General features: G+C 44.1%; 1 protein-coding gene across 3 annotated transcripts in view; it reads left to right on the top strand.

Annotated features, from left to right (window-relative positions):
- The window catches only part of atp2b3b (ATPase plasma membrane Ca2+ transporting 3b), a 27129-nt gene that overhangs the window by 5249 nt on the left and 9380 nt on the right, over positions 1 to 12500 (top strand). For 2 of the 3 annotated variants that reach the window (XM_030767342.1, XM_030767343.1), the window contains exons 3-19: positions 391 to 648; positions 1643 to 1768; positions 2695 to 2820; positions 4540 to 4581; positions 5095 to 5259; positions 5534 to 5748; positions 6025 to 6267; positions 6560 to 6801; positions 7027 to 7261; positions 7654 to 7833; positions 8021 to 8108; positions 8285 to 8391; positions 9906 to 10097; positions 10611 to 10824; positions 11087 to 11298; positions 12057 to 12164; positions 12420 to 12500. The exon at positions 12420 to 12500 is cut by the window's right edge and continues 102 nt beyond it. In XM_030767342.1, the coding sequence (XP_030623202.1) occupies positions 391 to 648; positions 1643 to 1768; positions 2695 to 2820; positions 4540 to 4581; positions 5095 to 5259; positions 5534 to 5748; positions 6025 to 6267; positions 6560 to 6801; positions 7027 to 7261; positions 7654 to 7833; positions 8021 to 8108; positions 8285 to 8391; positions 9906 to 10097; positions 10611 to 10824; positions 11087 to 11298; positions 12057 to 12164; positions 12420 to 12500 (2834 nt within the window). Of the gene's footprint in view, positions 1 to 390; positions 649 to 1642; positions 1769 to 2694; positions 2821 to 4098; positions 4159 to 4539; positions 4582 to 5094; positions 5260 to 5533; positions 5749 to 6024; positions 6268 to 6559; positions 6802 to 7026; positions 7262 to 7653; positions 7834 to 8020; positions 8109 to 8284; positions 8392 to 9905; positions 10098 to 10610; positions 10825 to 11086; positions 11299 to 12056; positions 12165 to 12419 lie in introns of all 3 variants that reach the window. The other variant, XM_030767340.1, reaches the window with a different exon arrangement.

The raw sequence follows: 12500 nt of genomic DNA, 5'->3' as shown, positions 1-12500 counted from the left end.
GAGAGAGAGAGAGAGAGAGAGAGAGAGAGAGAGAATGAGAAAGAACTCAAATATGGGGGTATGACAGGATATTTTAAAAGCTTATGTGGACGGTGGAGATCAATAGCCATGAGGATATTGAAAAAGGAATGGGGTGGAGGGGCAGAGAAAGGAAGAGACAGTGGAAGAGAAGAAAGAGAGAGAGATAATAGAAGTTTGCAAGTAATGTAATTGGATGAGAGGTGTAGGATCCTGTATGGATACATTAGACTGGGCAGTGTCGTTAAACAGAGTTTTGAAGAGAACAGTATTTATTGTTCAGTTGAAATGACAAAGAAAGTAACAGCTTGCTTCATGACTGGGTGGCCACTGACTCAGCTCTGTGTCACCATTTTGACCCCTGACCCTCAGTCTGTGGTCACGTATCGAGTGGAGCGGAGGACGAAGGGGAGGCGGAGGCAGGCTGGATAGAAGGCGCGGCCATCCTCCTGTCCGTCATCTGCGTGGTTCTGGTCACGGCCTTCAATGACTGGAGCAAAGAGAAGCAGTTCCGTGGACTTCAGAGTCGCATAGAGCAGGAGCAGCGATTCGCCGTCGTGCGTAACGGAAACGTCATCCAGATCCCCGTGGCCGAGATGGTGGTCGGAGACATAGCGCAGGTCAAATACGGTCAGTGACAAACCAATGGAATTTACCTCTGACTCAGACTGAGCGTGTGTGGAGGATCTGATGAGAGGAGACAGTGCTGTTCAGAGTCGTTACATGTCTCTCCAAATGAGAATTTAGTCGTGTAATATTCTATAATGTTCTATAATGTTATATGAAGTCACTTGGCAATGCTGCTGCACACTGATTGGTAAAAGTAAATCTTCTGCAATGAGCAAAAGTAAAGAATGGCATACCTCTTTAACTGACTGGGTCTTGATTATTGGTATGCAGCATGTGTAGACTATGTGTGGCATTAGAACAGACAGATCTATGATTGTTACATCATATACTGATGTAACATATGTACCATATACTGTAGACCATGCTGTACACAGTATATCTATGCGGTGCTGTCCCTTACATGGTTTTACATCATTAAAGGGAGAACCATGCAGGAACGGTTCAGTGAAAACATTAAAGGGAGAACCATGCAGGAACGGTTCAGTGAAAACATTAAAGGGAGAACCATGCAGGAACGGTTCAGTGAAAACATTGCATTGGCTAGATCAGAACTCAGCCACATCTCTGTAGAGTTTGGGAGTTTGGTTTGATACTGTCTGTTCTCTGCCAAGCTGCTGTGGCCAGAAACTTTCCATTAGTTGTTAAAGTTTAAGGTAAACCTGCATGGTGATTGTTTTTTTTAGGAAGACAGTTAATTAGGAAGACTGCTTTTGTCCCTCAACTTTTGATAAAAGTATTGTATATTTTAAGAGTCTTCAGACATTAGTGTTAGACCAGCCTGTGTGTGTGTGTGTGTGTGTGTTTGCGTGTGTGTGAATGTGCATGTGAATGTGCGTGTGCGCGTGTGTGTGTGTGTGTTTGCGTGTGTGTGAATGTGCATGTGAATGTGCATGTGCGCGTGTGTGTGCGTGTGCGCGTGCGTGTTCATGCAGGTGTCTGTGTGTGTGCCTGTCTTCTAGTGCTCTAATGTTCTCTCTCCTGCTCTCTCCTGTAGGTGATCTCCTGCCTGCTGATGGTGTTCTAATTCAAGGGAATGATCTGAAGATTGACGAGAGCTCTCTGACTGGAGAGTCCGACCATGTCCGCAAATCTGCCGACAAGGATCCCATGCTCCTCTCTGGTATGTCTGCGTATCTGAGTGTGTTAGTTTATGTCTGTTTTGTCCACACTTATACTTGCGTATGAGAGGGATTACATTGTAAAGAAGCATTTCCACAGCATGGAAAGTTATCAGTTCAGTCACTGTTGCTGTGCCTAATGCTGTCTCTAAGCAGATGTTATTTACTAAGACAGTGTGTGCATATCTGCATTGATGTGTGTGTGTGTGTGTGTGTGTGTGTGTGCACGTGTGTGTGTGCGTGCACGTGTGTGTGTGCATGCGTGTGTGCGTATGTGTGCATGTGTGTGTACTGTAGGTGCATGTGTGTGTGTGTCTCAGAATGACTGAATGACTGCAGTGGAATCCAGATGTCTCTAATCACATCTCTTCATTCTATTTCCTGTGCTGAACTCTGGTTCAGGCTTCTCTCTCATCTTTGTCACTATTTTTAGAAAGTACCAGATAATTTCACTGAGTTGATTAGACTTTTCTGGTTACTGATAATATGTAACAATGGCTAATAGTATCTTCCAATAGAAGTAGTCTGGACTAGAAAGGTAATGTAGTCAGACTGCGGACAAGCCTTACGCCCGTAGGGGCACGGGATCCATGTGGGTGTGGGCGTCCGCCGTATGTCATGGCATATGTCATTTCCTCTCTGTGCTTGCAAAGGATTGGCCTTAAATTTTTGCTGTATGTAAGATTTTGTGTATATGAATTTGGGCTTGCCTGTTCTTCAGTGTACGTACTGTGTGTATGTGTGTATGTGTGTTTGTGTGTGTGTGTGTGTGTGTGTGTGTGTTTAATGAGCGTGGATACACAGATGTACATTGTCGTGCGAGTATATTTTTTTGCCTGATTAGTTGTGTGTGTGCTGTATGTGTGTTGTGTGACACTTAACCATTTTCATCTATCTCTCTGATTTTCACCTCTCCTTCGTATACCAGGCACCCATGTGATGGAGGGGTCAGGGAGAATGCTGGTCACTGCTGTGGGAGTCAACTCTCAGACTGGAATCATCTTCACTCTGTTAGGTGCTGGAGAGGGTGAAGAGGAGAAGAAAGAGAAGAAAGGTTGGTGTGAGAGAGGATCACTTGAATGGAATAACACGCACAAATACATGCATCGGTGAAAGAGGCCAATAGGCTCGCACACATGATATCGCACACGATATCCATAAATACTGTTCCGCTGTGCTCTGCTGTGCTCTGCTGTGGTAGCAGAGAGAGTAGTAAGGGCACAGTTATGACAGAGAGGAATGGGCTTTGTTGATGAATTGCGGTGCAGTCAGGTCAAGGGCTAAGAGAATATTTATGAATGATGAAGAGCACCATACAGTATGAAAACTTGAGAGAACTCCTCCACTCTAAACTTCTATCTGAAGTCATGGATAATTTAATCCAGATCTACTTTCCTTTCTCTGCCAGAGACAGACAGAGGGACAGACAGAGAGAAAGGAGGAGAGAGAGAGACAGGAGGAAAGAAAGAGAGATGGGAGGTTTGAGAGAGACCATAAAAGAGCAAGAGTTAATGCGCGTGTGTGAGAGAGGGAGAGAGAGAGAGAGAGGCAGAGAAGAGAGAGGGTGACAGAGAGAGACAGAGAGAGAGAGAGAGAGAGAGAGAGAAAGAGGTGGAAGCACAGAGAACACATAAACGAGAGAGACGGAGAGAGACAGATAGAGGGAGAGAGTGAAAGAGAGAGAGAGGATTAGGAGTTATACTGGGAGAAGCCTATCAATTATTCAGAGGCAGAGAGGGCGATAGAGAGAGAGAACGAGAAAGAGAAAAAGAAAGAGAGAGAGAGGGCTGGAGTGTGGGTGGGTAAAGGGTGAGGCATTACCATGGTCTGTTGCCTCTCTGAAATGCTCTCTGTGTCAGCACTAATCTAGAGTCACTGGCCAGCAGCTTCATAATCTTATTTGCATTCATATTGTGCTTTTTATGTGGATTTAGTTTTTTATGTTCAAAATCTTTATTTGTTTGTTTTTTTGTTGCCCCAGTATCTGTAGATTAAGCTTCAATGTTATATGACAGGATAAGCAGGTACATTCAAGTATATGTGTGTATTATCATCTTTGTAGGCCAATGTCAGTTTCAGTCTCTCCAAAGTCCCTTTGAAATCAGATTATTTCCCTCGAATTTTTCCCTCAACTTTTCAGAGACATTTCTTTATGACTTGGACAGGCTATGTTTATTTTCATTATTTTTAATTGTTTTCTCCCCATTTTTCTTTATTTATTTATCTATTCCACAATTCCCTTTATATCTCCAAATTCCCATAAAATTCTCCAAAAATTCCCCTGGTACCTTTCCTTTACACCCAAATGGTTTTCCCATTGCTACCCAATCAGAGGACAGTAGTTATTCAATGCCATCTGCAGGTGAAGTCAAACAGAGCCACATCATTAATGGTACGTAATCCTGCCCCTATTTCCCTCATATCCAATGAGGTTCAGTGTAGTGATTACACCAGATGTCTAAAGAAATAGACCTGTCAATCATCACAGCTCGATGCCCAGAGATAACACTTACACAGTGAAGTATAATATTATTGAAAGGTTTTAGGTTGACTTAACTTTTACTTATAGCTTTCGTTTGTGCACATCTGTATGTTTATGTGTATATGGGTGTGTGTACGTGTACGTGTATGTGTACGTGTGTGTGAGTGTTTATTCTGGTGCAGTTATTGTTTTTCCATAGTTCTGTATTTCCCCATCTCTTCCACTCAAGTACACTGTGTGCTCTGTCTCCCTCATGCTGTCTGTCTGTCGGCTCCTATCCCCCGCTCACAGGCAAGCAGCCAGAAGCAGCAGTGGAGACCAATCAGAATAAAGGTACCAAGGGGACCATAGTATAGATGAATGAGAGAGTGAGAGTGTGAGAGAGAGAGAATGTGCATGTGTGAGAGAGAGAGAAAGTGAGGGGTTAATGATTTACTCTTTTGAAGGGTTCTGTTAAGACCTCTGGAGGAGGCACATAAATAAAAGCAAAATGCAAAATCGTTATAATTTTTCTCCGCTCACTGAATGTATTAACTGAATTTTCCTGGTTGAACTGTTGAGAAATGTGCTGTATTTGTGCCACCATTATAAATACCATAAGTGTTTAAGTGTCTTTGAGTGTGTCCTCATCTCTCATACCTTTGTCAGGGCTTTTCATGTGTGTGTTGTGTCTATTATTACAATACTTTTGAAGTTCGGTTCAGTAGTGTCACGATGTCTAAGATGTGTCTCATTATTATTAACAGTGTCTATTTATTCGGGACACCTCTCACAATGAGAATGAATTTTGACATGACAGATGTGTGGTTCATATGTAATGACACTAACTCATGTCCCGCCCACCAGCCAAGAAGCAGGATGGAGCTGTTGCCATGGAGATGCAGCCACTGAAAAGCGCAGAGGGTGGGGAGGTTGAAGAAAGGGAGAAAAAGAAAGCTAACATTCCCAAAAAGGAGAAGTCTGTACTCCAGGGCAAACTCACCAAACTGGCAGTGCAGATTGGCAAAGCTGGTAAGTGGCACGCTGCCTGACAAATCTCAGGAGGGAGGCAGGAGAGTGACAGATAGTTTCACCAATGCCTTTCCACCAACTGTTTATGCAGCTTTCTTAGTTTGTCTTTGAACTCTTTGAACTATTGTAGACTCCAGCTTTGTGTATTTGAACTGCTCTGTCCAATGACAACATCATTTTTTAAAATCGGATATTGGACATAATTAACTTTCCATCCTGATCACAACCTTCTGGAGACATCATCACATTTGACACTACCTCTGCTGCCCTGCAGGTCTGGTGATGTCTGCCATCACGGTCATCATCCTGGTGCTGTACTTTGTGATTGAGACGTTTGTGATTGAGGGCCGGGCGTGGCTTACTGAGTGCACGCCCGTCTATGTGCAGTACTTTGTCAAGTTCTTCATCATCGGCGTGACTGTGTTGGTGGTCGCTGTACCTGAGGGTCTTCCCCTGGCCGTCACCATCTCTCTGGCCTACTCTGTCAAGGTGGGAAAGACCATGCTTTGTTTGTGTGTTTGTGTGTGTGTCTGTGTGTGCCTGTGTGTAATGAACAAATAAGAGTAACTATGGCATTTTAGAGTAAAAGAGCACCTATTTTTGTATATTCACCTATGCATGTTATTCCTCTGTGCTTCTTATTTTTTTTGTCGTGGTATGTTATGGGTTGTGTACAAAGTAAGTCATCTGAGTTATTCATATTCCATTTCCTGATGTTCTTTTTTTAACTGTTCCCTCTGTCCCCATCATCCTCTCTCACCCCAGAAAATGATGAAGGACAACAACCTGGTGCGTCATCTGGATGCATGCGAGACAATGGGAAATGCTACTGCGATCTGTTCTGATAAGACTGGCACACTGACCACCAACCGTATGACAGTGGTCCAGGCCTACGTGGGTGACCAGCACTTCCGTGAAATCCCAGATCCCAGCCAAATTAGCCCCAACACCCTGGAGATGATCGTCAGTGCCATATCCATCAATAGTGCCTACACCTCCAAGATAATGGTCAGAACCTATTCTTTAGGCTAACCTTCCTAATGCATATATCCTCTCATAGTGTCAGTCTCACAGTCTCTTAGTCTCATAGTCTATGTTTGTGATCCCTCTGCATAACGTAGTAGCAGTATCTAGCGCCATTGGGAAATTCATTGACTTTTAAAGGATTGTGAAAGGGAGACTCAGTCCAGTCACTACTCATTCTCAAAAACTGCTGCTTATCACCTATTCCATACTGTCTCTATCTTCTCAGTTTCTAATGAACTCTTCTCTCTTTCTCTGTGCTCTCCTCTCCTTCCAGCCTCCTGATGTGGAGGGCGGTCTGGCTAAGCAGGTAGGCAATAAAACGGAGTGTGCCCTCCTTGGCTTTGTGTTGGACCTGAAGAGGGATTATGCTCCGGTGAGGGAGCAAATCCCTGAGGAGAAGCTCTATAAAGTCTATACCTTCAACTCTGTCCGGAAGTCCATGAGCACTGTGGTCCAGATGCCTGATGGGAGCTTCCGCCTTTACAGCAAGGGTGCCTCTGAAATCCTGTTAAAGAAGTGAGTTCATTTAGTTTTCCCATGTTCTACTCATAGTTTGTCATTATGGTTAATACCTCATATGTAAATACATGTTATTGTACATCATGTTTAATACAGCTTCTGATGCATAACACATCAAACGTCAAATGCAAGCTTATTTACTTGTACCAGTAATATAAGGAAGACAACTTTGTGCAGTTTGGATGACCTCTAAACGTCCTTGTTCGCTTTTCCTGTTCTCAGGTGTTCCTTCATTCTGGGTGCGGGAGGTGAGCCACGAAGCTTCCGCCCACGTGATCGTGATGAGATGGTGAAGAAGGTGATTGAGCCAATGGCGTGCGAGGGCCTCAGGACAATCTGTATCGCTTACCGTGATCTCCCTGGTGACCCCGAGCCAGACTGGGACAACGAGGCTGAGATAGTGACTGAACTCACCTGCATTGCTGTGGTGGGAATCGAGGACCCTGTACGACCTGAGGTAAGCACGGGGTGAAGAGCGGATGATGGATGATAGATGATGGATTCCCCTCAGACATGTCCTTATTCTTCTCAGGGCTTTTATGCCCATGTATAAACTGAGATTACTTATTAGGTTTAAATTATAGCTTTTCGAGTTTAATTTAGCATACTGCTAATCTGAGAGCAGTGTTAAACTTCTGCGTTAGTGTAACTTTTGTTTTTGTTTGTTCTCTCTCAGTGTTGTTCGGGTATTATTCTAGGCCTGTGGTTCTTTTGTAAACATCATGATTTATTGCATTAGGCAGGTTTATCTGTGAGATCTTACTTCTGTGTGTGTGTGTGTGTGTGTATGTGTGTGTGTGTGTTTTAATACTGTTTCTCAGGGCTGTTCTCTTTTTTTAATTACCCCAGGTTCCTGAGGCAATCAGGAAGTGCCAGCGTGCAGGCATAACTGTGCGCATGGTTACCGGCGACAACATCAACACAGCACGTGCCATCGCTACAAAGTGCGGCATCATTCAACCCGGAGATGACTTTCTGTGTCTAGAGGGCAAAGACTTCAACCGACGAATCAGGAATGAGAAAGGAGAGGTGACTTTTTTCATGTTTGGCTTTATGGTTTAAGCATTATGTATTACCTCAGCTGTTTAGGCATTATGTATTACCTCAGCTGAGCTAACCAAAATGAGTCAACTGTTTTAAAGTTTATATTATATCATGGAGTGTAGCTCTGATCTACATGGTCCAGCGCTGTCTGTGTGTTTATGCTCTCCCTCAGATTGAACAGGAGAGAATTGATAAAATCTGGCCTAAACTGAGAGTCCTGGCACGTTCCTCTCCCACTGATAAACACACACTCGTCAAAGGCAAGACATAACCCTTCTCCTTCATTATGTGGCGCTATGTTGTCTCAGTTGGCAATGCAGTCTACAGTCCTGAACACACACTGCGGATATATCAGCGTGTTTTAAACCGATGTTGACAACTGTGTTGTTATTTAAGATGCTGGTGTGAAACATTGGTTTGTGCTGATGTTCTGCAGGAATAATTGACAGTACAGTTGTGGAGCAGAGACAGGTGGTGGCAGTGACGGGGGATGGGACCAATGACGGGCCGGCGCTGAAGAAGGCAGACGTGGGGTTTGCCATGGTGAGTGTGTCATAGTCTGACCAGCTCTGACAATGTTGGTCTTCACCAGAATCTCCCACACTGATGTCTGTCATTGCTTTACGTCCATCTATCTTTTCCTCCGTCCATCCATCCATCCATTATCAGTGCATAAACAGATATGGCATTACCTAAATACCTTTGAAATGGCTTGCAAAGGATCATGTGCAGTGAACAAGTCAGTTGTTAGGAAAAAGGAGCTGTGACGTGGTAATATGTCTTAATCGAAGGGGCTTATGTAATTGCAACTGAGTCATTTGCTCTCCATTCCTCTCCATATTCAGTGGTTATCTATCTAAACAATTATGATCCAGAATAATAAAGATATTTTATAAGGCAATTTATGCATGTCTACCTCCCATCACAAAATAGCACCACTCTAAACCTCTGCCTGTTAGCTCCTTGTATGCCCATTGTAACACCAAGCATCTTGTTGTTAATTTGATTTTGTGTGTTGCTAGGCAAAACACCTCAGTGCTCTTTCCAGCTTGATTGGTTTGAATGGCCATGATTCACCTGTCAGTATATTAAAAATAATAACTTCTCACCGGCCAATCAGAATCAGGTATTCAACAAAGCCATGGAATACTGAAAAGTAATTAACTTTGTATAGTCAAGTAGAGTTTTTGTGCCAGGTCTTTAGTACTTCTTTTGACCTATTTTGTTTTATACAGCCGTCTTTTTTCTTTTTTTTTTTACCTCCACCGGTATGTGATTTGAAGTGCCTTGTTTTGGCAGGAAGACAGTTTTACTGTTAAAGTATTGTTGGGCTTGGCGGTGCCCTGACATTGATTATAATGCAGAAAACCTTGACAACAGCATGCTCTGTTAATGATTTCTGAGCTGGCTCAGGTGCAGCTCAGCAACAGTAACTGTCTTGATTGATTGCCAAAACATTCTGTCTTGGCATGTTTTTGTGGACCATTTTGCTTTCATTTTTACTCTCCATTTCCATATTAAATTTTCTTGACAGTGTATCAGTATTAGTTTGTTCCCAAAGTCACCTTTCTGTTAATGGTGCACGGCTACTGAACATTAGTCAGTAAAATCTCCCAGCACGTCATAACACATCCTGTCCACAGAACTCTGGGGCAGTTGTTGGTAGGTGGAGATCTGGAGAGGTGTAATGATACTGGACAACTTCTAAGAAATGAACAGTTCCCAGGAGTGTGGCGTAGTACATCATTAAGAACAGGAAAGAATAATGAGGAGCGAGGACTCTTCCTAGAACAGGCTGAGCAACCAGGCAATAGGGACTGTGTTCAGGGCTGTGACTGAGGTCCCAGTGACGACACTGACAGTTGAAGAGTTCAGTGCCAAAGTTAGAGAGCCTACGCTAAGGGCAGTCTCCTCTGAAGCTTTTTAAGTAACTCTCTGTAGAAAACGGCCAAATTGATAGAAATCAGAGATCAGAGTTGATGTGTATTTACTCTCTCTCTCTCTCTCTCTCTCTCTCTCTCTCTCTCTCCTTCCTCATCTCCTCCTTTTCCCCTCAGGGCATAGCTGGCACAGATGTGGCTAAAGAGGCATCTGATATCATTTTGACTGATGATAATTTCACCAGTATTGTGAAGGCAGTCATGTGGGGCCGCAATGTTTACGACAGCATCTCGAAATTTCTGCAGTTTCAACTCACTGTTAACGTGGTAGCTGTCATAGTGGCCTTCACTGGAGCCTGCATCACACAGGTAACACATACATTCACTTCCCAATGCTCATATATTATTAAACCTAAATGCAGACTGACCCAAACACAGAGCCATAGAGTCTGACAAAGTACAAATGCAGATACATTCAAGCCCCTCATAATTAGACACCACTATTCATAGACATAGACCACTCATAATTACTTTGTACACATACACACATACACACACACACACACACACACACACAGGCACACACACACATACGCAAGTGAGTGGAGGAGACTGCATTGCACCTTAGAAGGAGAGAAGTCTACGAAAGGCATACACTAATTAGCTGGGTTACTGAGCCCCCTTGTGGTTTTCTACAGAAGTGCACAGAAAACTCCCACCCCCCATTATGCATTTAGCCATCATTTATTGAACAATTAAGGATATAATCTGTATTGCCACTGGGTATGAAGCGTGCAAGTATATGGAGGAACAGAGATGAGTGACTTTGCTTTGTGTTATTTACATCTCTCTCTCTCTCTTGCTCACACACACACACACTAGGACTCTCCTCTGAAGGCAGTGCAGATGCTGTGGGTGAACCTGATCATGGACACATTTGCATCTCTGGCTCTGGCCACCGAGCCCCCAACTGAAGCCCTGCTGCTGAGGAAACCTTATGGCCGAAACAACCCCCTCATCTCCCTCACCATGATGAAGAACATACTTGGCCATGGAGTCTATCAGCTCGTCATCATCTTCACCCTACTCTTTGTTGGTAAGGCAGCAAGGATGAGATGGGGAGGAGGGGGTTCACGTAGGCAGACAGGAAGAGTCTTTGATGAGTTGTTTAGCTTTTAGAGAGCAAAAGAGATTGCATGATGTGATTGGAGAGTGAGGGAGAAAGTCAGCACAAAGTGCGCATGAGAGAGTGGTGTTTAACTGGAGTGCCTTTCAGAAACAGCTTAAATAACAAGAGAAAGTCTCCTCTTCGCTCACTTGAATCTAAAATCCTTCTCATGTCCCTTTGGTCACCCCAGGAGAGAAGATCTTTAACATCGACAGTGGGCGAGATGCGCCTCTGCACTCCCCTCCCTCCGAACACTACACCATCATCTTCAATACGTTTGTGCTCATGCAACTCTTTAACGAGATCAATGCTCGCAAGATCCACGGCGAGAGGAACGTGTTTGACGGGATCTTTGGCAACCCCATATTCTGCAGCATCGTCCTGGGCACCTTTGGAGTGCAGGTGAGGGATACACCGCGCTCTGTGACAGTTTAAAGTTCCAGAGTTATTGTGAAGCGCTGTAACTCAGCAGAGTGGACCGTGATTTTTCAGATTACTGTTCTCTGAGCCTGGACTGTTTTTTTTTTTTTTTAATCTACACTTACTGGGACTGTGCTAACACTCATCATGCATAGTCCGTGACTGTGATTCAGACCGTGACTCGTCATGTACAAACTGTGATTGTGACTCAGACTGTGACTCCATATACGCATAATGAAACTGTGATGAAACCGCAACTCGTTTTCAAAAGACTCAAAGACTTAGTCTGTTGCCTGTTATAAATAGATTCTGACTGTGACCCAGGCTGTGCCTCACTGCACATGGACCGGGACTGTGTTCAGATTGTCATTTATTATAAACAGACTCTGACTCTGACTCAGTGTTTTAGTAATTATGCATGGGCTGTCACTCAACATGCTTAGAGTGAGACTGTGCTTAGACTGTGACTCATTATATGTAGAGTGAAACCGTACTCAGATTTTGACTCACTTTGCATAGAGTGCCAGCTGCACACTGTTTTCAGGCCATAACTCACAGTGTTTGCATAGATTCTGTCTCTCCTCCCTTGATTCTGCTGTTGACCTCATAACACTTCCATCTTTGTGATTTCTCTGTGCTCTTGTTTTCTGTCTACTGACATTTGTCTCTTTGCCAGGAATCTGTGCTCTCTGTCTGTGGGTATTTTATATGACATTGTGCTCTTTGACTCTGTGCTACAGATCGTGATTGTGCAATTTGGGGGGAAGCCATTCAGCTGCGCCCCTCTGAATGTGGAACAGTGGCTGTGGTGCCTGTTTGTGGGTGTGGGGGAGCTGCTCTGGGGCCAGGTGGGACAGAGAGAGAGAGAGAGAGAGAGAGAGAAAGAGAGAGAGAGAGAGAGAGAGAGAGAGAGAGAGAGAGAGAGAGAGAGAGAGAGAGACTGTGATAGTAATAGTGGAGTGAGTGAACAGAAGTGAGTGACTAGGGTGAATACTGCATATGAACAAGTAAATAACTGAATGCACAGAACCCTTCCAATGCAAACACTTGGGAGAGTGTACCTCAGCATCTGTTTTTCTTCCCTCCTTTCCTCCCTGATACAGGTGATTGCCACAGTGCCCACTAGCCACCTGAAGTGTCTGAAGGAGGCCGGGCACGGGCCTGGCACAGACGAGATGACCGAG

The sequence above is a fragment of the Chanos chanos genome, chromosome 3 (assembly GCF_902362185.1).
Source record: "Chanos chanos chromosome 3, fChaCha1.1, whole genome shotgun sequence".
NCBI lineage: Eukaryota > Metazoa > Chordata > Actinopteri > Gonorynchiformes > Chanidae > Chanos > Chanos chanos.
The sequence above is the reverse complement of the archived record's forward strand: the minus strand, read 5'-3'. Positions and strand labels throughout refer to the sequence as shown.